This window comes from Equus caballus, chromosome 4 (assembly GCF_041296265.1).
Source record: "Equus caballus isolate H_3958 breed thoroughbred chromosome 4, TB-T2T, whole genome shotgun sequence".
In the NCBI taxonomy this organism is placed as follows: Eukaryota; Metazoa; Chordata; class Mammalia; order Perissodactyla; family Equidae; genus Equus; species Equus caballus.
In genome coordinates, this window is record NC_091687.1 from 98,769,478 (window position 1) to 98,793,656 (window position 24,179).

Below are 24,179 nucleotides of genomic sequence, written 5' to 3' on the forward strand. Positions count from 1 at the left end.
ATTAAAACTCAGTGTTTGGGTTCAGAGGTCGTGGCTTAGGTGCTTCCTTCGGTCGTCATTGTGTCTGAGATACAGTATTCTCAATACAAATGGTGAGGCTTAGGTACTGTTTTTTGCCTGCTTTAAACCATACCTGTACTTCTTTATATCTACAGACATAGCAAAATAATACTAACCTCCTTGCATTTAGTACAGTACCAATTATGAACAGCTGCCTAGCTAGTTGCTTTATTTACTGCTTTACAACAGTATTACAAGGAAGCTATTATTTCCCCCTCCCCCAACACATAATTGCATTGATAAGGAAATTAAGATCCTGAGGGTTTAAGGCCACTCAGCTAAAAAGTAGCAGAGTTAGGATTTAATCTAGGTCTCTTGGGCTCCCAGATCTGTGCCCTTTTCATTACATCTGCTTCTCCCTATTTGCATATACATTTGCCTTCCTGCTTCAGATGAAAAGCCCTGAATAAAGGATATAATAGAATCTTCTCTGGGCTGGAAATGAGTCCTTGGACCAGCTAACTCTGTAACTGAGACAAATCAATGGATTTGAGTTTTATTTTTAAAGTAAGGAGCTGACTAGATGATTTCTGAGGTCCCTTTGGCTCTAAAAATATAAAACTATAAAAATTATACATAATTGCTTCAATAGCTATTTAGTTTTTCAGGTCTATCAATTATGTAGAATTTAAGAAAAGATTCAATTAAAACTTTAAAGAAAATATCCCATATTTTTAAACCTTTGACCCTGTGGCCCTAGGATGATAAATTTACCAAAGGCTTCCTTTGTATTTTAGACAGATTATGAGGGCCAAGCCAAGAAACTCCTGGAACTGATGGAAAACACAGATGTGATCATTGTTGCTGGAGGAGATGGGACATTGCAGGAGGTATGGCTGTTTTTCTGTTTGAAACCATTCTGAAGGTGAGGAAAATGGAAATTAGATCTCAGAGCAGTGGCGTAAAGTGGTTCTAATTTAAGGAAATTATTTCTTTGTAATCCATTCTTTTAGGATTGTTACTCTGAAACAAGTGTAGCATTAATTTTTCTCATACACTTATTTCATTGCTTTGAGTAAACTCTATACCCAACACACAGAAGGGTTTTTGTTTTGTCAAATGTAAGTTTGATAAAATTGAATAAAACTGGAGATAAAATGGTGGTGGGTACGATAAGCTTTTTATGTAAATTCTGGAGATTCTTGTGAAGTAGCCCTGTTTGTTATGGAATCATAGTTTCAACTATGAGGAATATTTCTTATAAAGTTAAATAAAGGTTCTTTTTAAAAAAAATAGATTCCCATTCTCACATCATTTCCGCCACATGCAGCGTTATCTCCAAATAGTACATTCAGAGGCAGAGTCTACATGTTCAGATTCATGCGTGTGCCTTTGTTTTAAAATTCCATGCTACCTTGTCCATTGAGGGCACTGAGTACACTGCCCTGGAAGTGCTCTTTTCCCTACAGCAGACTAGAACCTTCATTCTACATTGGAAACCCCTAAAGAGCCCAGTACAGAAGCCCCTCTTACCACCACTCATTCCTTCCTGGGTACCATAATTCACATCTGTACTCATTTCTGACCACCTTTTGCCTCCATTTGGTGGTTTCATCAGTGCTCAGGGATCAGGAGCCAGCAGCAGACAGGGCACCATCCTATGTTTGACTTAGCAATTATGTAAGTCTTCGTAAGCTTCTTTTAAAACGACTGTGCTAATGATTTTGTAATTGTTTTTCTGGCTTTTTAATGAAGTGTGAAGAATACTGATAACATGCTAACAAAGAATGAAGTAGGCCTCATGACAGCCCCATGTACTAGTGAAAGTCAGTGTGGAAGGAGATGAAGGGAGCAGATTGGCATCAGCCTTTACTTTGTAAAAGGTTTTTAAAAAAGATACCAAATTGTGTCTTTGGTATAATACAGTTATAAATACACCCTGATAAAAAAAGAATCAGAGGGAAATACACCAAAATGTTAATAACTGGTTAATGATGGTTGTTCTGCATTGTGGATTTATGAGAAAATATTTTTTCATTAGATGCTTTCATAGTTTTACCAAGATATATATATTGTATTTTAAAAATAAAAAATAATGTAAAAATCCAAATTAAAAATGTCTTTTAGTAGAGGGAATACTGTCTGCCTTGTTTTTATATTCATCAATAAGAAACATTTATTGAGAGCAGACTTCTCTGCGTGTAACAAGGTATTATTTTGTTCTCGTATGTGTATTTCATAGTAGCAAACAAGGGTCTTTTGTATAATTGATGTGTGTATCACATTTATACCCATTTTACAGAACTTGAAACATAATTTTACTAATATAGTGTAGAGGTTTCATGATTATTTTATCTTAGCTTTTATTGTACTGTTGATCCTAGGTCAAGAATAAAATCTAATTTAGCTCTGATCCTATTGGAGAATACTACGTGTTTTGAGAGCCAGTACATCTTTTGTCCTAGTATCCAAGAAGAAAACAGGAACAAGTTTGTGGCCCATGAAAATTGAATCCAATTCTTTTATGGTAAAGGAAATACATCTTGTTTATAATATTTTTTTTTAAACATTTGTAGGTTATTACTGGCGTTCTTCGAAGAGCAGATGAGGTGAGCTTTAAAAAGCAGAGTAACTGCATTTTAGCTTTTACTTTTCTGTTCTTTTTATCTCTCTTTACTTTTTTCTTTTACTTTTTCTTTCCATTTTATATCTTAAGGCAGGCCTAAGTTGTGCTTCCTTGGATTTTAGAAAATAAAGTAGTGTTGCCTGTGTGACAGAACGCTTTTATTAACCCATATGGACTTTTCTGCTTTGGTAATCCAGATTATCCAATAGCTTTTACCAAGAGTTGTTTAAAATGTAAAATTTTCCTATAAAGTCTTTTCTTCAAAGGATTCCTCCATAAATACATTGTGGTATATTCATATACTGGAAGCCGTACAGCAGTTAAAATGAATGAACTAGGTTTATAAGTATCTACATGGTTAAATCTAAAAGATATTCAATAAAAAAGGCAGGTTGCCAAAAGTATGTTACGCGTGTCTACAAAGTTTTAAAATTCAGAAAACAATAGTATGTACTGTTAATGGATGCCCAAATGTTTAGTAAAAGAATAACGCAGCCTCAGGATAATGGTTTCCTCTGGAAAGGGAGAGAGGGGAAAAAGATGAGAAGGGACTTCAGCTGTATCTGAATCATTTTATTTCTTAAAACATCTGAAGCAAATATGGAAACACGTAACATTTGTTAAATTTGAGTCTTGGCTACATGGATGTTGTTACATTATTTTATGCACTTTTCTACAATAGTTTAAAACATTTTATAAAAACAACAACAAAAAAGATCCTTCCTAGTCCCGTTAGTAATAGTAGCTTGTGCTCAAATAGTCTTTAGGAACCTTACAGTGTCTATTAATTTGTGGCGTTTAATTAAATCAACTACTATGTGATTACCTTCTGCTACTTCAACTTATTTATTCTCTTGCCTTATTTATACTTAAGATAGTTTATAAAGCGTTTTCACCTGTCATTAGTTACTGTACAAATGTTAGATATTTTTAGTTGAATTTTATATGCAACTTTTTCAAATAGCATGACAGCATAATACAGTGTCTGTCACAATAGTGCATTTATCTCATATCGTTAAGCCCCTCATTCTCTTAACCAAATTTCTTTGAACCAGTTGCCATTAATGAGTACCCAGTATTTCTTCCAAATTCAAAGTCATGTTGTTTTCATGGACTGCGTCATTCCAGAAGCTGCTCACTTAGTGTTCCCTGGTTGCTGGTCTAGGGGTATGGGAAAGGAGACAGGGTGGCGGACCCAGGGTCTGTTACTTTGTCACAGTGGACATGGTTGTGCCTCTCTGTTTGGCCTGATTTTCTGACCATAACGATAAAACTCTCTTCTTCTTTTTCTCCCCCAGGCTACCTTCAGTAAGATTCCCATTGGATTTATCCCACTGGGACAGACCAGTAGTTTGAGTCATACCCTCTTTGCCGAAAGTGGAAACAAAGTCCAGTAGGTTGTCAATGTGGGATGGTAGCATTTGTGGGTGAGTGAGCCTGGGAATGGAAAATTCACATGTGTGATACAATATTTCTTTTTGAGTTTTGATAGCCTGAAGCTTCAAATCATTAAGAGGAAGATCTGGATCAGAGTTTAACCTCTCAGTTCATTGGGAAGTTTTCCTCTTGAGTTGTGAGACCCTGGTGATCTAATATGAAGTCCCCAGGTCAGGTCTGCAGGTGAACATTGATGTCCTTTTGTCAGTTATAAAGGTAGCATCCCTGATCCAAACTGGTTTTGTGCCTTTACATTGTGAGATTCTCTATTAAAGACAGATTCGCACTGATCATTTGTTTGCTTTAAATATGCATGATGACAAATAGCAAGTCCCTTGTGAAGACTGAACTGGTAGCCTTGGCTTCATTATCTTGATAGTATAAGTAGCTGAAACAACTAAATATAGTCATATCTTTTGGGAATGCCTGCAGTGGAAGGCAATGTGGATAAAGCAGACAGGGAAAGCAGTGTACCCTCCGTCTAAATTGAATTCCTGTGAGTCTAACAGTGTCTTCAGGAATCAGGCAAATTGTTACTATTGTGCTTTTCTCTTGAAAGCATTATGTAAACAAAGCTCCAGTCTTTCAAGAAGATAGGAATCTTGAATTTGAGTCCTGGCTTTGACGGTGATTAATGATAATCTTGGGCAAATCATTTTCAGACTTTTGTTGTCAGTTGCCTGATCGCTAATGTAAGCTTTGAAACACATTGGGGGAGGTCAATAAATAAATATTTGTTGAATGAATTAGTTAAAATCTTCTCAGGACATTTCTGGTTATAATCTACAATCAATAAGAATAATAATACTCATGTGATTTTCTGTTTTGGATTATTTTTTTCTGTTTTGTGATTTTGGTTAGGCTGTTTTTTGTGGATTTATTTTTGCTGTTGTGATTTTAGGGATCATCTTACATCTTTTAACAAGTCTATCTTTTTTTTATAAAAGCCTTGGTCTGTATATCTAACACTAGCCTTAAATGTAGTCATGTATCAGGCCTTCATTAAACATCTCCTAGGCTTCAAGCCTTAATCAAACAGGGAATGTTCAGCTCTTCCCCAACCATCCTGAAGGCTGACACGGCCCTTGAGTTTACCATACTTTTTATTCTCAGTTTAGAACTTCTGAGAGACAATAGATATGACAAACAATGAATTACTCAAACATTTTTGCTTGTTGAGATAAATCTTATTTGGTTTGGGTCTTGGTTACTGTAGAAAGCTAGTCTTTGCCTTTCTGTCAATACAGATTATTTGAGTGGTTTAGCCAACATTCCCAAATATGCCACTGATCCAGAGATAGACCCTGTTGTTGGAGAACCCCCTCCCTATCCAAAAGCTGGTTTACACACAGTGTGGCCACCCTCAAGGTCTTAGATAGCCTGCAGCTTTTTGCGAGCTGATTTTCCCCTGTAGTTAAGCTAATGTTGTTGCTGCTTCTATTTATAATTTAAGGATTTATAAAATTTAATTTATAAGCATGCCGCAGGCCACTTAGGTAATTAAGTCAGTCTGCCCTGGGTTCAGAATTTTGAAGACCTCTTAACATGGCAGATGCCTAAGGCTATTTAAAAGAACAAGGGTTTGCTTTTTGCACTGCTGTCAAGATTTGTTGTACCATAATTACTACAGAAGGAAAAGGAATCTTGAATTTGGAGTGTTGCAGGTAAATAATCCTAAAAAATAACTGTTTCGTGCTACAGTGCTGCTTTATTTAGAACTTTCAATTGTTGCTGGAGAATGATAGATTTAAGGTTGCATTTTAGCTGTCTTCTGCCAAATAATTTTGAAAAAAAATTAATATAAAAAGGGTTTTTCAGTTGCAACATTTTTTTAAGATCAGTATCTCAAAAGCATTTCCTCACCCTCTGCATGTGCGAGGTACTACTCAGAGTAAGTACAGTGCTGAGGATCCTTTCTAATAGCTTCCTTCAGAAGTAATGTATTCATAGCAGATTAATCTCAACCTGTGATCCTGCTTCTTGCTTTTTCCTACATTGAATCTCATTTTCTGAACTGCTACCTGCTTCCCAGATAGCATCTGTATTGGAGGGAAGAAATAGGATAAAAAGGTGTTGATAGAGAAATATGAGAAAGTGAAATAGGCTGTCTCTTATGTTTCAGCTTGCTTCCTAGGGAACTCGGAACGTAATCCCAGCGTTTGGGTTAACGTGTATTTTTGAGGATTTTAAAGCATTTTGAGTTGTACCTAAGTTTGTTAGCTGCACCAGTTCCAGTGGGTGTGATTCCCGGCTTGGTGTTTATAGTTTAAAGGCTTAAACTATAAGCGATCACGCTGTCGGGAGGCCTGTAGAGCCTGGGGTTGCCCTCTGGGAATCTCTGATTATCCTGTGGTACATCCAGAGCAGCCTCCCCAGGTGAAGGGAGCACACGTTAGGAATTAGACTGAAGTCACATTTCATTTTGCCACAGGCTTGCTCTGTCTTCCTGGGAGTTTTATTTAATCTCTGTGAGCCTCAATTTCCTCACCTGTATTGATGAAATGCACAGTAATAATGCTTACTTCAGAGGATTGTTAAAAAGCCAAAATAAGGACTAGTTAGGTAAGCATGTAATTGTGCCTAGTGAACTACCTGATATGTTGAAGACTTTATGCATATTTATTGAAAATTCATTTAGTATGGAAAGCAGTAAATAACAAATAGGATGACTATACAGTTTCTGATTCCAGGTTCTATAATTAAAACAAATGTAAACATATCAGAGAAGATAACCCTCTATTCTATTCTGTTTCACCTAGAAAAGCTTTTTTCTTTTTAAAAAAAAGGAAAGAACATTTTATAGAGATTCCAGTCAGTTACTATGGAAAGGTGATTTTTCCTGCCAAATTCACATTATTAACAGCTCTACAGAGCAGAATAGATTAGGAAGAGCCATATTCGAGAAACTACACTTTTTTTCCCAGTTAAACAATGATTTTATTGCTTGTGTGCATAGACAGATTTATGCAACCGGGGCAGAGGCTGTGGATGACTCATTTCCAGTTGTGGGGAGGGACTCATTTGGTCTTATAATACTGAGCCAACTGGTGATTACGACTCTCGATCAGAATCAGACAAAATTTAGCATCCTTATGCTTTCTGTTTTTCTCAAGATGCTTTCAACAGCAACAGCTTTCTTCATTAAATGTTAGAGGTGCTCAGGAAGATCAGGAGCAAGTCCTTTGGACTTAAGAATTCTCAAGATTTTATTGCCTGTCACAAAACATACTTGTGCAACGCCATGTGAGTCTCTCAGGACCATACCAATTTGTGAGGGAGCCAGGCCCTTCTTGGCCAGTTTGTAGATCTGCCCCTTCACATCGTCAGATGTCACCTTCAGCCAGGCAGGCATTCTGCGGCGGCAGGGCAGAGCTGAGTGGGACAGGCCCTTCCCAGGAGTGCGCACGCGACTCATGATGGCTGCGGTCAGGCAGCGAAAAGGCGAAATGACACTTTTTTGAATAGAAATTAAAGTAATTTCTACATGACTCCTATCTTATAGTTGTACTTAAACTCAAGATATAATAAATCTTTTACTTTATTAATAATTACTACATTTTTCTAAAATATAACTACAACAATAAAGGCAATAGAATATTAACATTGCTAAGCCTTTACAAAAAACACAAAATACATAGAGATAAATCTAACAAAATATGTGTAATATTTGTGTGCTGAAAACTACAAAATGTTGAAGAGAGAAATGAAGAAAACCTAAATAAGTGGAGAGATATCTGTGTTCATGGATTTTAAGACTCAATATTTAAATGTCATTTCTCTCCAAATTGATCTATAAATTCAACACAATCCCAATCAAAATTCCGGAAGACTATAGAAATTGGCAAGTAAATTCTATAATTTATATGGAAATATGAAGGAACAGAATAGCCAGAATAATTAGCCAGAATAACAAAGTTTGAGGACTTACTCTTTCTGATTCCAGGACTTATTCTAAAGCTACAGTAATTAAGACAGTGTGGTGTAGGCAAAAGAAGAGACACATAGATCAATAGAAGAAAGTGTTCAGAATCAGGCCCACACATATATGGACACAGTTTTTTGACAAAGGCACCAAAGCAATTCAATGGAAAAAGGACAGTTTTTTTCAACAAGTGGTACTGAAACAATCAGATAACCACAACCCATAGCTCATAGTATATATAGAAGTTAACACAAAATGGATTATAGACCTGTATGTAAAATCTAAAACTGTAACGCTTCTAAAGAAAAATCTTTGTGACCTTAGGTTAGGCAATGATTTCTTAGGTAGGAAAAAAAGCAGAAGCTATAAAAATCAAGGATGATAATTTGGACTTCAGCAAAATTTAAAACCTCTATTCTTTGAAAAGGACTGTTAAGAAAACGAAAAGACAAGTCACAGACTGGGAGAAAATATTTGCAAGACACATATCTGATAAAGGAGCAATATCCAGTATACACAGAGAACACTCACAACTTCAAAATAAGAAAACGAGCAACCTAATGGAAAGAAGGTCAAAACATTTGAAGACACGTCACCAAAGACATAGATGGCAAATAAGCCTGTGAAAAAATATTCCTTGTTAGTCGTTAGGAAAATGCAAATTACATCCACTAAGAGATGCATCTATTAGAAGGGTTTAAACAGATAAACCAAACAAAAACCTGACATCATCAAATGCTGGCAAATACACAGAAAAACTGAAATTCTCATATTGCTGGTGGAAATGCACAATGATACAGTCACTGTGGAAAACAGTTTGGCAATTTCTTATAAAATTAAATGTATAAGCAGCAATCTAGATATTTACCCAAGAGAAATGAAGACATTTGTCCATGCAAAAACCTGTACATGAATGTTTACAGTGGCTTTATTTGTAACTGCCGAAAACCTGGGAACAGTGCCAACGTCCATCAACTGGTGAAAGGATAAACAAATTGTGGTACGTCCATACAATGGAACACTACTCAGTAATGAAAGGAAAGCCTCTTGGTACAACCAACGACATGACTGAATCTCAGACTCATGCTGAAAGTTTAAAAATGCTGAACTGGAAAGGCTCCCTACTTTTTAATTTACTTTATTCAATTAAATTAAATTGAATTATTTCTGTTCCATAGGCAAAGCTATAGAACAGAAAATAGACAGTAGTTGCCAGGAGCTGATGGTGGAGGGAGTGCATTGGCCACAAAGGACCATAAAGGAACTTTTTTGGGATATTGGAAATGTTATATATCTTGGTCGTGGTGATGGTTACGTGACTATAGGCATTTGTCAAAATTTATAAAACAGTATACCTAAACGGATAAAATTTATTGTGTACAAATTATATCTCAATAAATGTGACTTTAAAAAAATGTTTAAATATTGGGGCCAGCCTGGTGGTGTAGTGGATAAGTTCACATGTTCTGCTCCCTTGGCTTCCGGATTCGCCAGTTTGGATCCCAGGCACGGACCTACGCACTGCTTATCAAGCCATGCTGTAGCAGGCATCCCACATATAAAATACAGGAAGATGGGCACAAATGCTAGGTCAGGGCCAATCTTCCTCAGCCAAAAAAGAAGAGGATTGGTGGCAGATGTTAGCTTAGGGCTAATCTTCCTAAAAAACCAAAAAATTTAAATATTAAACTAGTTCTTTCAAACTTAGATACTTCCAGTTGCGTAAGTAAGCACTAGGGAAAAGCTTTTAGTTTCTCCTCAGTTTGGTTCATGTTGACATGACCTTCTGTGGCTACTCATCGTTCATTCTAATTATCTACTGACCCTTGTACCCTACCATTAGCATTCGTTCATTTGGGACAATTTTGAGTATCAGTAAGGCTAGTAACTATAATGTATTGAAACATCAAGTGTATTTAAATCTATTTATGAGTTCATAAAAATACTAAGAAAAATAAAAATGAAAAACTCATTGGTCTCTTTCAGAGGATATTAGGGAATCAACTTATTTTGAAAATTGGTAAAGTGAAGCAAATCAAGCACTTATCCTGACTTTTCTTATATGACCTATATTTCAGGGTACCCAAATTGTTGATGAGGAAAAGTTTCTCTTTGCGGACCAGATAATAAATTAGAAAGAATAACAGAATTAAAACATCACTATTTTACAACTCTGTTAGTTAGTAAATCCAGCCAATGATTATCAGTGGTTGCTTCCATCACAAAAAGAGAGACAACCAGATTTTATATACTTACTGATGGGAGTACACACCACCGCCTATGGAGTATTCTGGCCAAAAACTCAAAGCTGAATCTAATACAGGTTTCTATTCTAGATACAGATTTTTAGAAAATGCAGGGAATGGAGACACATGTGAATACCATGGGAGTGCAATCAGTAACATTCAGACTGTTAAAAACTCAATAAGACAACTGATTTCTTTAACAAGTAGGGAAAAGAAAAGGAGAGGGAATCTATAGATTAGAAGAGACTTGAGACGTATAAACCAACTGCAACGTATAGATCTTATTTGGATCCTGATTTGAACAAAGAAACAATATCTATATGAGAGAATTGGGGAAATTTCAACATTGACTAAATATATGTTAATATAAAGGAATTGTTTAAGTATTTTATGTATGATAATGGCATTTTATTTTTTAAGAATCTTTGTCTTTTAGAGACACATAAGGAAATATTTATGGATGAAGTGTTAAGATATCTGAGATTTGCTTTAATTGATATAGATTAAGGGAAGTGAGTGGAGGATAGAAAGTAACACTGGCTATGAGCTGATAATGATTGAGGCCGGATGAGGAATATATAGGAGTTCGTGATACTGTTCTCTGTACTTTTTAATTGCAGTAACATTGGTTTATAACAGTATAATTTAGGTGTACATCATCATATTTCAATTTCTGTGTAGATTACATCATGTTCACTACCCAAAGACTAACTACAATCTATTATCATCCACCCATTCCCACATGAGCCTAATCACCCTTATCGCCCCCCGCCCTCCCCGCTTCTCCTCTGATAACCACCAATCCAATCTCTATGTCTGTGTGTGTGTTTGTTGTTGATTTTATCTTCTATTTATGAGTGAGATCATACAATATTTGACTTTCTCCCTCTGACTTATTTTGCTTAGCGTAATACCTTCAGGGTACATCCATGTTGTTAGAAATGGCCAGATTCCATCCTTTTTTAGGGCTGAGTAGTATTCCGTTGTGTATATATACCACATCTTCTTTATCCATTCGTCCCTTGATGGGCACCTAGGTTGCTTCCAAGTCTTGGCCATTGTGAATAATGCTGCAGTGAACGTAGGGGTGCATATGTCTTTATGCATTCGTGTTTCCCTGTTCTTTGGGTGAGTACCCAGCAGTAGAATAGCTGGATCATATGGTAGTTCTATTTTTAATTTTTTGAGGAATCTCCATACTGTTTTCCATAGTAGCTGCACCAGTTTGCATTCCCATCAGCAGTGTGTGAGGATTCCTTTTTCTCCACATCCTCTCTAACACTTGTTATTTCCTGTCTTGTTAATTATAGCCATTCTGATGGGTGTGAGGTGATTTCTCATAGTAGTTTTTATTCTCATTTCCCTGATAATTAGTGATTTAAACATCTTTTCACGTGCCTCTTGGCCATCTGTATGTCTTCTTTGGAGAAATGTCTGTTCAGACCCTTTGCCCATTTTTTAATTGGGTTGTTAGTTTTCTTCTTGTTGAAATGTATGAGTTCTTTATATATTTTGGATGTTAACTCCTTATCAGATATAAGGTTGGCAAATATCTTCTTCCAATTGTTAGGTTGTCTTTTTGTTTCGTTTATGGTTTCCTTTGCTGTGCAGAAGCTTTTCACTTTCATATAGTCCCCTTTGTTTATTTTTTCTATTGTTTCCCTTGCCCAGTCAGACATGGTACTTGAAAATATGCTGCTAAGACTGATGTTGAAGAGCGTATTGCCTGTGTTTTCTCCTAGAAGGTTCATGGTTTCAGGTCTTACATTCAAGTCTTTAATCCATTTTGAGTTAATTTATGTGTATGGTGTAAGAAAATGGTCTACTTTCATTTTTTTTTGCATTTTGTCCAGTTTTCCCAACACCATTTATTGAAGAGAATTTCCTGTCTCCATTGTATCTACTTGGCTCCCTTGTTGAAAATTAGCTGTCCATAGATGTGTGGGTTTATTTCTGGGCTCTCAATTCTGTTCCATTGATCTGTGTGTCTGTTTTTGTGCCAGTACCATGCTGTTTGGATTACTATAGCTTTGTAGTATACTTTGAAATCTCGGAGTGTGATACCTCCAGCTTTGTTCTTTTTTCTCAGGATTCCTTTGTCTATTCAGGGTCCTTTTTTTCCTTTTCCTTTTCTTTATTGGTGAGGAAGATTGGCCTTGAGCTAACGTCTTTTGCCATTCTCCCTCTTTTTGCTTGAGGAATATTGTCCCTGAGCTAACATCTGTACCAGTCTTTGTCTATTTTGTATGTGAGATGCCACCACAGCATGGCTTGATGAGTGGTGTGTAGGGCTGCACCTGGGATCTGAACTGGTGAACCCTGGGCTGCCAAAGTAGAGCTCATGAACTTAACCACTATTCCACTGGGCTGGTCCCCTTTTTGGGGTCTTTTGTTGTTCCATATAAATTTTAGTATTCTTTGTTCTATTTCTGTGAAAAATGTCATTGGAACTTTGATAGGGATTGCATTGAATCTGTTGATTGCTTTAGTAAGTATGGATGTTTTAACTATGTTAGTTCTTCCAATCCATGAGCATGGGATATCTTTCCATTTCTTTGTGTCTTTTTCAATTTCTTTCAGCATTGTTTTATAGTTTTCAGTGTACTGGTATTTTGCTTCTTTGGTTAAGTTTATTCCTAGGTATTTTATTTTTTTGTTGCAATGTAAATGAGATTGTATTCTTAATTTCTTTTTCTGCTACTTTGTTGTTAGTGTATAGAAATGCAACTGATTTTTGTATGTTGATTTTGTATCCTGCAACTTTACTATATTCATTTATTATTTCTAAAAGTGTTTTGGTGGATTCTTTAGGGTTTTCTATATATAAAATCATGTCATCTCCAAATAGTGACAGTTTGACTTCTCTTTGGATCCTTTTATTTCTTTTTCTTGCCTGATTGCTCTTGCCAGGACTTCCAATACTATGTTAAATAGGAGTGGTGAAAGTGGGCATCCTTGTCAGGTTCCTGTTCTTAGAGGGATAGCTCTCAGTTTTTCTCCATTGAGAATGATATTAGCTATAGGTTTGTTATATATGGGCTTTATTATGTTGAGGTATTTTCCTTCTATACCCATTTTAGTCACAATTTTTATCATAAATGGATGCTGTATCTTGTCGAATCCTTTCTCTGAATCTATTGAGATGATCGTGTGATTTTTATTCTTCATTTTGTTAATGTGGTGTATCACATTGATTTATTTGCAGATGTTGAACCATCCTGCATCCCTGGAATAAATCCCGCTTGATCATGGTGTATGATCTTTCTATTGTATTTGTTGTATTCGATTTGCTAGTATTTTGTTGAGGATTTTTGCATGAATGTTCATCAGTGATATTGGTCTGTAATTTTCTTTTTTGTGTTGTCCTTGTCTGGTTTTGGTATCAGTGTAATGTTGGCCTCATAGAATGAGTTAGGAAGCTTCCCCTCCTCTTCAATTTTTTTGAAGAGTGAGAAGGATAGGTATTAAGTCTTCTTTGAATGTTTGGTAGAATTCACCAGGGAAGCTGTCTGGGCCTGGACTTTTATTTGGGAGGTTTTTGATTACTGTTTTGATCTCCTTACTGGTGACTAGTCTATTCAAATTCTCTATTTCTTCTTGGTTCAGTTTTGGAGGGTTGTGTGATTCTAAGAAGTTATCCATTTCTTCTAGATTATCCAATATGTTGGCGGATAGCTTTTCATGGTATTCTCTTATAATCTTCTGTATTTCTGAGATGTCTGTTGTAATCTCTCCTCTTTCATTTCTGATTTTATTTATTTGAGCCTTCTCTCTTTTTTTCATGGAGAGTCTAGCTAAAGGCTTGTCAATTTTGTTTATCTTTTCAAAGAACTAGCTCTTAGTTTCATTGATTTTTTTCTATTTTTTTCTTTTTTAGTCTGTATTTCATTTATTTCTGCTCTGATTTTTATTATTTCCTTCCTTCTGCTGATTTGGGGCTTTGTTTGTTCTTCTTTTTCCAATTCCTTTAGGTGCACTGTTAGATTATTTGAGATTTTTCTTGTTTTTGAGGTAGGCCTGTATTGCTACAAACTTCCCCCTTAGAGCTGCTTTTGCTGTATCCCATAAATTTTGGTATGTTGTATTTTCATTTTCATTTGTCTCCAGGTATTTTTTGGTTTCTCCTTTGATTTCTTCATTGACCCAATCATTGTTCAGTAGCATTTGTTTAATTTCTGCATACTTGTGGCTTTTCCGAGTTTCTTCCTATAGTTGATTTCTAGTCTCATACTGTTGCGGTCAGAAAAGATGCTTGGTATTATTTCAGTCTTCTTAAATTTATTGAGACTTGTTTTGTGGCCTAATATGTGATCTATCCTAGAGAATGTTCCATGTGCATTTGAAAAGAATGTGTATTCTGTGGTTTTTGGATGGAATGTTCTGTACATATCTACTAAGTCAATCTGGTCTAATGTGTTGTTTAAGGCCAATGTTTCCTTATTGATCTTCTGTTTGGATGATCTATCCATTGGTGTAAGTGGAGTGTTAAAGTCCCCTACTGTTATTGTGTTGCTGTCTGTTTCTCCTTTTGTCTGTTAATAATTGCCTTATATACTTAGGTGCTCCTATGTTGGGTGCATAGATATTTACAATTGTTATATCCTCTTCTTGGATTGTTCTCTTTATCATTATGTAGTGCCCTTCTTTGTCTCTTGTTACAGTTTTTGTTTTAAAGTCTATTTTGTCTGATAGAAGTATTGCTGCCCCAACTTTCTGTTTATTGCCATTTTCATGGAGTATGTTTTTCCATCCCTTCACTTTCAGTTTGTGAGTGTCTTGAGGTCTGAAGTGTGTCTCTCATATGCAGCATATATATGGGTCTTGTTTTTTTATCCAATCGGCTACTCTATGCATTTTGATTGGAGCAGTTAATCCGTTGACATTTAAAGTAGCTATTGATAAGAATGTACTTATTGCCACTTTGTTACTTTTTTTCTGCGTGTTTTAGTGGTTCTTCTGTGTTCCTTTCTTCTTCTCTTGCTCTATTCCTTTGTAGTTTGATGGCTTTCTTTAGTATTATGTTTGGGTTCCTTTCTCTTAATTATTTGTATGTTGATTATAGGTTTCTTGTTTGTGATTACCATGAGGTTCATATTATAATCTACGTATACAGCAATCTATATTAAGTTGATGATCTCTTAGTTTGACCTCTTGTTAAAAGCTGTACGCTTTTACTCCCCTCCTCCTCCATTTTTTGTTTTTGATATCATAATCTAACCTTTTTTTTGTGCATGTGTATCCGTTACCCTCTTGTCATGGAAATAGATAATTTAAGTACTTTTGTCTTTTGACATTCATATTAGCTTCTTAGGTGGTTGATCTGCTTCCTTTACTGTATATTTGCCTTTACCAGTGATTTTATTGTGTTTCTTGTTTTTAAATAATTTTCTTATTCCTATTTGTGGTCTTCTCTTTTCTGCTTGTATAAGTCCCTTTAGCATTTCTTGCAAGGCTGGTTTCTTGGTGATGAACTCCTTTAGTTTTTGCTTGTCTGAGAAACTCTTTCTCTCTCCTTCCATTCTGAATGATAACCTTGCTGGGTAGAGTATTCTTGGCTGTAGGTTTTTTCCTTTCAGCACTTTAAATATAGTATACCACTCCCTTCTAGCTTGTAAGGTTTCTGCTGAGAAGTCAGCTGATAGCCTTATGGGTTTCCTTTGTAAGTAACTTGTTGCTTTTCTCTTGCAGTTTTTAAGATTCTCTCTTTATCTTTAATTCTTGACATTTTAATTATAATGTGTCTTGGTGTGGACCTGTTTGGGTTTATCTTGTTTGATGCTCTCTGTACTTCCTGTACCTGGATGTCTGTTTCCTTCCTGAAGTTAGGAAAGTTTTCAGCTATTACTTCTTTGAATAGATTCTCTGCCCCTTTGTGTCTCTCTTCTCCTCCTAGGACACCTTTAATACAGATATTTGTGCTTGATGTTGTCCAGAGGTCCGTTAGACTGTCCTCATTCTTTTTAATTCTTTTTTCTTTTATCTGTTTAACTTGGGTGATTTCCTCTAGTCTTTCATCCAGCTTGCTGATCTGTTCTTCTGTGTCACTTGCTCTGCTCTTGAGTCCATCTATTGAATTTTTCAGTTCCAGTATTCTTCACTTCTGATTGGTTCTTTTTTATATTTTCCAATTCTTTGTTGAAGTTCTCACTGAGTTCATCCATTCTTCTCCAAGATCAGTGAGCATACTTATGACTATTAGTTTGTACTCTTAGTCAGGTAGATTGTTTATCCCTGTTTATTTTAGTTCTTTTTCTGAGTTTTTGTCCTGTCCTCTTACTTGGAATGTATGCCTTTGACTTCTCATTTTGCCTCTTTCTCTGTGCTTATGTCTTTGTATTAGGTAGATCAGCTACGTCTCCTGATCTTAGAGAGGTGGCCTTATGTAAGAGATGACTTATGAGGCCCAGCAGTGTGCTTTCCTCTTGTCACCGGTTTCAAATATTCCAGGAGTGACCCCTGTGTGTGCTCCATGCGTCCTTCTGTTGTGGCAGGGTTGCTCTTGCTGCAGGTGCCCAGGGATGCTATGCTGTCTCCCTGGCTGGCTGGTTGTAATGCTCAGCTGTGTGTGGCAGCTATGGTCCCTTCAGTCATTTTATTGGGCATGGGGAGCCTCCGCACAGTTGGCTGCGGGGCCTAATAGCACATTCCTGTTACAGTTTTTCTATTAAGTGAGTAGGCCCCTGCACGACTGTTTGCTAGGCTCAGGGGCTTACAATTGCTGTAGGCCTCCAGCCTGCTGCAAGGCTGTTGTCAACTCTCTCAGGATTACAGCTGAGTGGGGCTGGCCCCAGGCAGGGGAGAGCACCCAATTGTTTTGGGCTTTGGAAGGTAGGGCCACTCCTTTATGTGGCTGTTTGAGGAGCGCAAGTCTGCTGCAGCTGACAAGCCCCACTGCCCACAGGGCCACACACCCCATCAATACACTCTTGCCCCACGCAGGTGCCCTGACCCACTGAAGTGGGCCCATTCGCCCCCCTGAAGAGGCCCCACACACTCCACCAACACAGCCACCCCTCGTGCACACCCTGCCCCATGGAGGTAGACCTACTCACTTGGCTACAGAGGTTCCAGGCGCTCCACCTATGTGGGCCTACAAGTTGCCTGAGGACTTGCCGTTGGATGGGGCCAGTCCCTAGGGTGGGCTGCCTGCCCTGGCTGAGCTGGATTAAATCCATGCTGGTGGGTGAGGCAGACCCCTGTGCCAGCAGCCCAGGGGAAGAAACTCTAATGGCATCTGCCAGCGTCTGTGTCAGCACGCCTGTACTAGGTCACAATAACGACTGCCTCCATGTCTCAGTACCTGGGGGTGGTCCCAACCTGGGGAGGTCTCACCTCTCCCTGAGATGTGCCCAGATCCTATCAAGTGAGTTTCTTTTCACCAAAGGACTGTGTGCCTTTCTTTTAGGTTGCTTTCTGAAATGGGTGAATTTGTGTGTGGACCCTTTAAGAGCAGGCGTGTTTTTCCCTTATGTCCTATAGCTTTTCTGGGGGTATTGCCCGTTGTGGTCAATAGCCAGCAAAGCCAGATGTTATAACACTTGTATTGGTTGTGCTGAGTCCAAAAGCTGCTTATTGTGGTAACGCTCCCCCACTCAGATCCCCCACTCCTCCACTGAAGGCTTCATACCTTAAGATTGCTCCTGGCTGACCTTGAAGTGCAGTGGTCAGAAGGTGTTTTTTCCCTCTCCAGAAAGGAATTTCTGCCTCTTCCACTTCAGTCAGGACTGTCCCTTGTTATGGGTGTTCTTCTTATCCAGTTTTCAGTTCTCTTTCAGAGGCAATTGTTTCAAGAGTGGTTGTAAATTTGTTGTGTCCGTGGGAGGTGAGTTCAGAGTCCACCTGTGCTTCCATCTTGACACCGTCTATTCTCTGTACTTTTTTCTATCCTTGAAATTCTATAGAATAAACCCATTTGTTTATCAAATGTTGATTGCCTATTATGTGCCATGCACTGTGCTAGGTGTAGGTTTTATATCAGTCAATAAATGGATGTAGATTATTACTCACCTTGTGGAACTTTCAGTCTCCAGGAGGAGGCAGATGATAAAGATGTAAATTAAAAAATATACATTGTGATCTACTGTGAAGGAAAATGAATACGGTTCAGTGATAGGGAATTACAGGAAAGGACCTCTCTAGGCTGGGACATTTCAGCCAAGGTCTGAAGGATGGGAGTAGCCAGGCATGCAAAGAGACAGCGTTTAGGTGACCAGAGGGCTGTGCATGCTGGGCAAGGAAAGTGATGTGGGTTTACTCCTTCTCTCTGCCCCAAGAGCAAATATCTTATTGTCTGGCCACTTGTTGACTTAATATTTCTTTTGCTGACGATCTGTTGTGTGTTAATATGTCTGACCTTGATTCTAATTAGAATATGAACCCCAGAACTGCTTCTAAGCTTGGCACAGTTCCACGTGCCCTGAATGGATGTCGGTAGTACATGCCTTTTTCACCTATAGACTTTTCAACTGTCGATCAGAATGTAGATAGAAACAGTCTGTGTTTGTGAACAAAAGAATCAGCAATGAAAATGAAGTACATCAGGATTGTATTTTGCTGCGATTACTCCAACAAATCCTGTTCTTTAGTTACCCTTTGGGTTCTTAGAGTGAAAAGAAGTATTGTTTTTTCAAGTGCTTGAGTTTCTTGTAATGAATGAAAAATATTGTTATATTATTATTATTGAAGTATCATATTTTCCAGTGATGAGAGTCAGACACATTGTAGAGACCCAGTAAATGTGAAGTAAATAAAGGATTCGTTCTTTGTATAAACTTCTCTTCGCCAAAGCCTTCTCTTTGAGTCTATATCAGAGCCTTCCACTATACTTGTATCAGTAATTCTTTTCTTGGAATATTTTGAAGGAATAAATCTTTTTCCTGACCCAACTGTTGGTACTCTGGGCAGGAATGTACTTTGCGTGTGTGTGTTTTGGAGGGAGGTGTTGCTTATTTTTCACAGCATGACCATTTCTTTCTGGTTATCTTTTAGACACATTACAGATGCTACACTTGCCATCGTGAAAGGAGAGACAGTTCCACTTGATGTCTTGCAGATCAAGGTAAAGTCTTTTCTTCAAGTTTGAAAAAAGTAACAAAGCAATACACACATGTTAAAGAAAGTAAAATGTAGCAGTTCAAATGAGATTTTAATGAAAATAATAGTCCCTCTTGTTACCCTTTCCTATCCCAAGTATAACTCCCCAGGGAAAAATAATTTTACTGGTTTATTGTAGTTGTTATCACTAATTAATATGCTCATGATGCTACTTTTTAAAATTGAAGTTAAAAAAAACCCCACAAAACATAAAATTTACCTTCATAACCATTTTTAGGTGTTCAGTAGTGTTAAGTATATGATACTACTTCTTGATTTATCAGTTTTGGATTTTGTCTCTTGACCTCTTTGTTATAAGAATTCCTCTATAACTCCTTTCAATATATTTGTATCACTGTTTTTCTTTCTTCTATTGATTACCTTTGGACTTCAAGTAACTTCTGTATCTCATGTGGTTGTTTTGAGTATTAAAAGAGCTACTCAATACAGAGCACTTAGGACAGTGACCGATTTCATCTTCCCTGACTATATCGTGGCCACCTCTTTCTCCCATGCTCTGCCAAAGGTGAAACCTTTCTCATGTCCCGTCTGTGCTTTGGAGGGGCTTGTCTTTGGAATTCAGGTTACTTGGTTGTCTTGCAATCTCAGCTCTCTGATGGGTTTAAGAAAAATTATAATCTTGTAGATTATCTGGCTTTTTCTCATTTTTAGGGTGAGAACAATGTTCTTTGTAGCTTCTTACAACCTAGATGGGAGCAGAACTTCACATTTTTCTATTGGCTTGTCTAACATTTTCTTATTGATTGACAGATGAACTCATGAATTGTTTTAGCAGTATATTTGCTGGCTATGCCCATTGAAAGGGCTTAGAAGCAATGACACCCAAAAGCATTGAGTGTACCTGGCACCCAGATTTTGGTCTCTCAATACCATTTCCTAATAAAAGTTTCCAAGACTTTTGAAGGGACAGTCTCAAAGTATTGCAGAATACTTAATAATTACAAGGAAAAAAATACATCTTTATAGTAGAGAAATCTAGCATATATACCACCTAACCAAATGATCAAACTTAGCATCATCAATAATGGGACAAATAGACATTATCTGCCTCCTGATGTGATATATTGAGAATGAGACAGCATCACCTATGTAGTTTCCTGCCCAAAACATTAACTAATCTGAATCTAACTGAATCTAATAAGGAGAGAATAATCAAATCCAAATTGTGGAGCTTTCTAAAAATAATAATTGGTCTGGCCTTTTCAAAAATCATAATTAAATACAGTATATGATTCTGGAATTGGAAAAATAAAAATAGTGACAACCATAAAAGATATTATTGGATTAGAGATATTTTAACATGGACTATATGTTAAATACTATATGTTGATGTTAGATTTCTTGAGAGTGACGATGGTATATATGGTTATGTCTGTTGTGTCCTTATCTTAGGGGATGCTGCTGAAATATTTAGGGTTGAAAGATCATGAAGTCTGCAATTTATTTGCAAATAATTTAACAGTGCTACAAACATACATACACAGATAAAGCTAATATAGGGAAATGTTGGCAGTTGGTGAATTTGGGTGAAAGATGTAAATGGTGTCCATTATACATAGAAAGCGTTTTTTGGTTGGACATTTTATCAAAATAAAAATTTTGTAGAGAAGAAAACCCAATAGCCATTCCTGATTCTTGATTAGAATCTTTTCTTTAAAAAGGGTTTAATTCCTAGAAAAAAGATATTCTCACTGGATAGTAGTTAAGTAACAATTTGTTCTTCATCTAAACTTCTTTTTTTACCCCCCTGGAAAAGGCAGATTCCTAAGAAGGCTGAGCCATAAAGCCAAATAGTCCTATAAACAGTGAGCCCTGTGTACTTCACTCAGGTTTAGCCTTCAAACGTACCGGCTGCATTCAGGTTGTCCTCCAGAGGCTGTGAACATTTTACCTTCATTTGGGTTTCCTGATATCTGTGAAAGAACGGTCACGCTGTGTCATGATTCCAAACTTCAGTCCTAAAATGTCACTGTTAGTTATATAGCATTTGCTATCTGCATGTTTACGACTGGAGAACCCATGAGCTTGCAGCCAATTTTCCTTTTATTTTCCTTTGTTCTTCATGCAGTGATGGTGGGACTCTCCACCATGACCTCATTGGTCATGATAAAAGTGATTTAAGTTGCAATTGGTTCCTTATATAATAAAGCTAAATTGTTTTCACAAATTGGAAGGGCTATGCTGAAAGAAATTCTGGCCTGGGAAAGGTACTAGATCGACATCTATGAAGACATTATTTGAAAATATTGTTATTATCAAAGGAGGTGAATCAGGATATACAACTGTGATTTACAGCTTCTTATATATGTATGAGAAGCAATACATTCCAGAGTAATTAGGATTTAACTGGGAATTCTTGATTGTACTTGTATTTACATGTCCCTTGTCTCCTTTATGTTTTTCTTTCACATATACTGATTTTGTGAATTGATGAAGCCAGTATCACATTTGCCACAGGCTCTGTATATTCATGACACAGCCCAGGAAGCAGAAAACTTTTAAAATCAATTCCTAGAAAATGTAGTACAACAGCCTCTGCTGTGGTTTCTGAGGCACCCTGCTAAGCTGAACTTGTCTTCTCTTTTTCCCTTATTTCGGGAAATTGCTTTCAGAATATGGGGAAAAGCATTATAGATGAAACCTGATACCATAGACATTATAGATAAAGCCTGATACCAGATTCCTCTTCTTTTAAAAAACAAACCCAAACCCAGTTAAACATGTAACTGAAGATTTTCCAAAGATAAAAGAAATAGTCCTTGGAAGCTATAATAATGCTTTGTATATCTAGCTTTTTACATTGTTAGCGTGTGTTCACATCTCATTTGGACCCCCAACTGAGTGAGGAAGGCAAGATGTGTATCGATATCTTCATTTGACAACTAAAAACAAAATTATCTAGTCATATGTCTAGTTGTGCTGGAGACAGAGGTAGAATCTCGATTTTCTGTCTTATGGTCCATTGCCCTTTCCACTTCACTGCTTTGTCCAGGTGCTATCACTTGGTACCATCCCATGATTTTTAAAGGGCATTTTTCCCATGTGGACATCTATAACACCTAGTACTTGACTTTTAAGTAACTATTGGAAAGATCTGTGGAATTTTTTCTAGTGCTTTCTTTTTTGCTTTTTCAGTTGGACTCTTAGACCCTGCCAACCCAGAACCAGATGAAGAGGATAGGGAGGTGGTGAGAAGTTAGAATCTCTCCCTTTCCCCTATCTCTCATTCCTGGCTAATTACATGGCTTCCTTCTGTAAAACCCTGATTCTGATCATTCTCTTAAGATGATACTTAGAGCTGCTTCGGAACCCCCTCAGGCTCCTTCTGCCTTGTTTCTTTCTCTTCATCGAGAATCCCTAAAATTCCTAGATTAGGCACCTATCTAGTTGACAAGAATTGTTTTCTTGTCACTGTTCCTTGAGCTTTTATTCCAACCAGCTCTCCTAGTTACTTTCCTCTGCAAACATCTAGGCCATCTCCTTTCAGGGATTTACTCTCTCCAGGGATCTATGACTTGAGGCAGCATATCTCCTTTACTGTTAAGATCTGGCTGTGTGCCTGTCTTTCTGTATCTCTTCTTGTTTGCTGACCTCTCCATCTCGTAATCTTGACTATCACCCAGACTTTGACTGGGCTAAGATACAGTGGTACTTTGTCTATTGGCTTCACTCTGTCCATCTGACCTTGCTTATTTTTTCCTGTGTTTGTGTGAACCCCAACGAGGACCAGTCTCTGCACTGCTGACTCCTCTAAATCCTGAGGGCTCTTTGCCCATCTGCTTCTCTAGATCTTTCACACCCATTTCCTGTTGTCCAGAGCCATTCTGACCCTTTGCTAGGATATAGCACCCCAAATCAGTGGAACCTTAAGGTTACAAGGCTTTTCAGTTAATCTTAACAGAATATTCCTAAAATTCTTCCCCCCAGATGAAGAAAGAGAAAAGTCTTAGAGCAACGTTCAGGAGGTCTTGAGTACACATCCCAGCGCTTCTTCCCTACACTATATGTTTTAGAACAGCATCCCCCGAGGAATAGGAGGTATGCAGAATGTCTTCTGAGAAAGGTTGCACAGTTAACAACTCAGGAAACTGTATATTGTATTTCTCCTTTTGGAAAGTTATAATGTACATTAACTTATTAAAGACTAAAAAGAGCTGCAATAAACATAACTTGTTTCAAACCAGATAAGTTTGGTATTTCCTCAGCTTATTTCACCATGGAATCTTCTGTCATCATCATCATCATCATCATCATCATTAGATGTAACATGTATTAACATCTTATGAAACATTTGGGAAATCCTCCCTTAGATACGGGAAACTCACATAGTGTTGTTTCTCCCTTGTCGGCTAGAACATTCTTTCTTTTGTTTCTTTTCTCTCTACCCCTCTTCTCAACCTCTCCTGATCTAGGTACAGAACCTTATTCTTTTTTTTCCTTTTTAGGGAAGGACTGGAGAAATCACTAGGGTATACACTTGCTATTGTATTGCAGTGTCCTTCCTCAAGGGGCCTGGCCTCTCTCTCTCTCTCTTTTTCTTTAATTAGCATGCATCTTCCTTAGCCCAATACTATAGGATTCAGCCTTGTTTCATTCTCCTTCAATACTGGATAATGCTTAGCTCACTTTTGGGAACCTCCTAGGTAGATCTTCAAAAATTATAACGAATAAATAAAAGAATGAATCCAGGATATATAAAGACACACACACACACACACACACACACACACACACGTATGCTGGATCACAAAATATAGTTAGGGGGCCAGCGTGGTGGCATAGTGGTTGTGTTCACATGCTCTGCTTCAGCGGCCTGGGATTCGTGGGTTTGGAT

At 37.4% G+C, this 24,179-nt stretch overlaps 1 protein-coding gene and 1 pseudogene across 4 annotated transcripts in view; one reads left to right on the forward strand and one right to left on the reverse strand.

Moving 5' to 3' along the window:
* AGK (acylglycerol kinase) overlaps positions 1 to 24,179 on the forward strand; it is an 87,091-nt gene that overhangs the window by 40,357 nt on the left and 22,555 nt on the right. For all 4 annotated transcript variants that reach the window (XM_023639840.2, XM_070266020.1, XM_001498120.5 and 1 more), the window contains 4 exons: positions 798 to 890; positions 2,577 to 2,609; positions 3,925 to 4,019; positions 19,220 to 19,289. In XM_023639840.2, the coding sequence (XP_023495608.1) occupies positions 798 to 890; positions 2,577 to 2,609; positions 3,925 to 4,019; positions 19,220 to 19,289 (291 nt within the window). The remainder of the gene's footprint in view (positions 1 to 797; positions 891 to 2,576; positions 2,610 to 3,924; positions 4,020 to 19,219; positions 19,290 to 24,179) is intronic.
* Positions 7,011 to 7,592, reverse strand: LOC100629340 (small ribosomal subunit protein uS15-like; annotated as a pseudogene).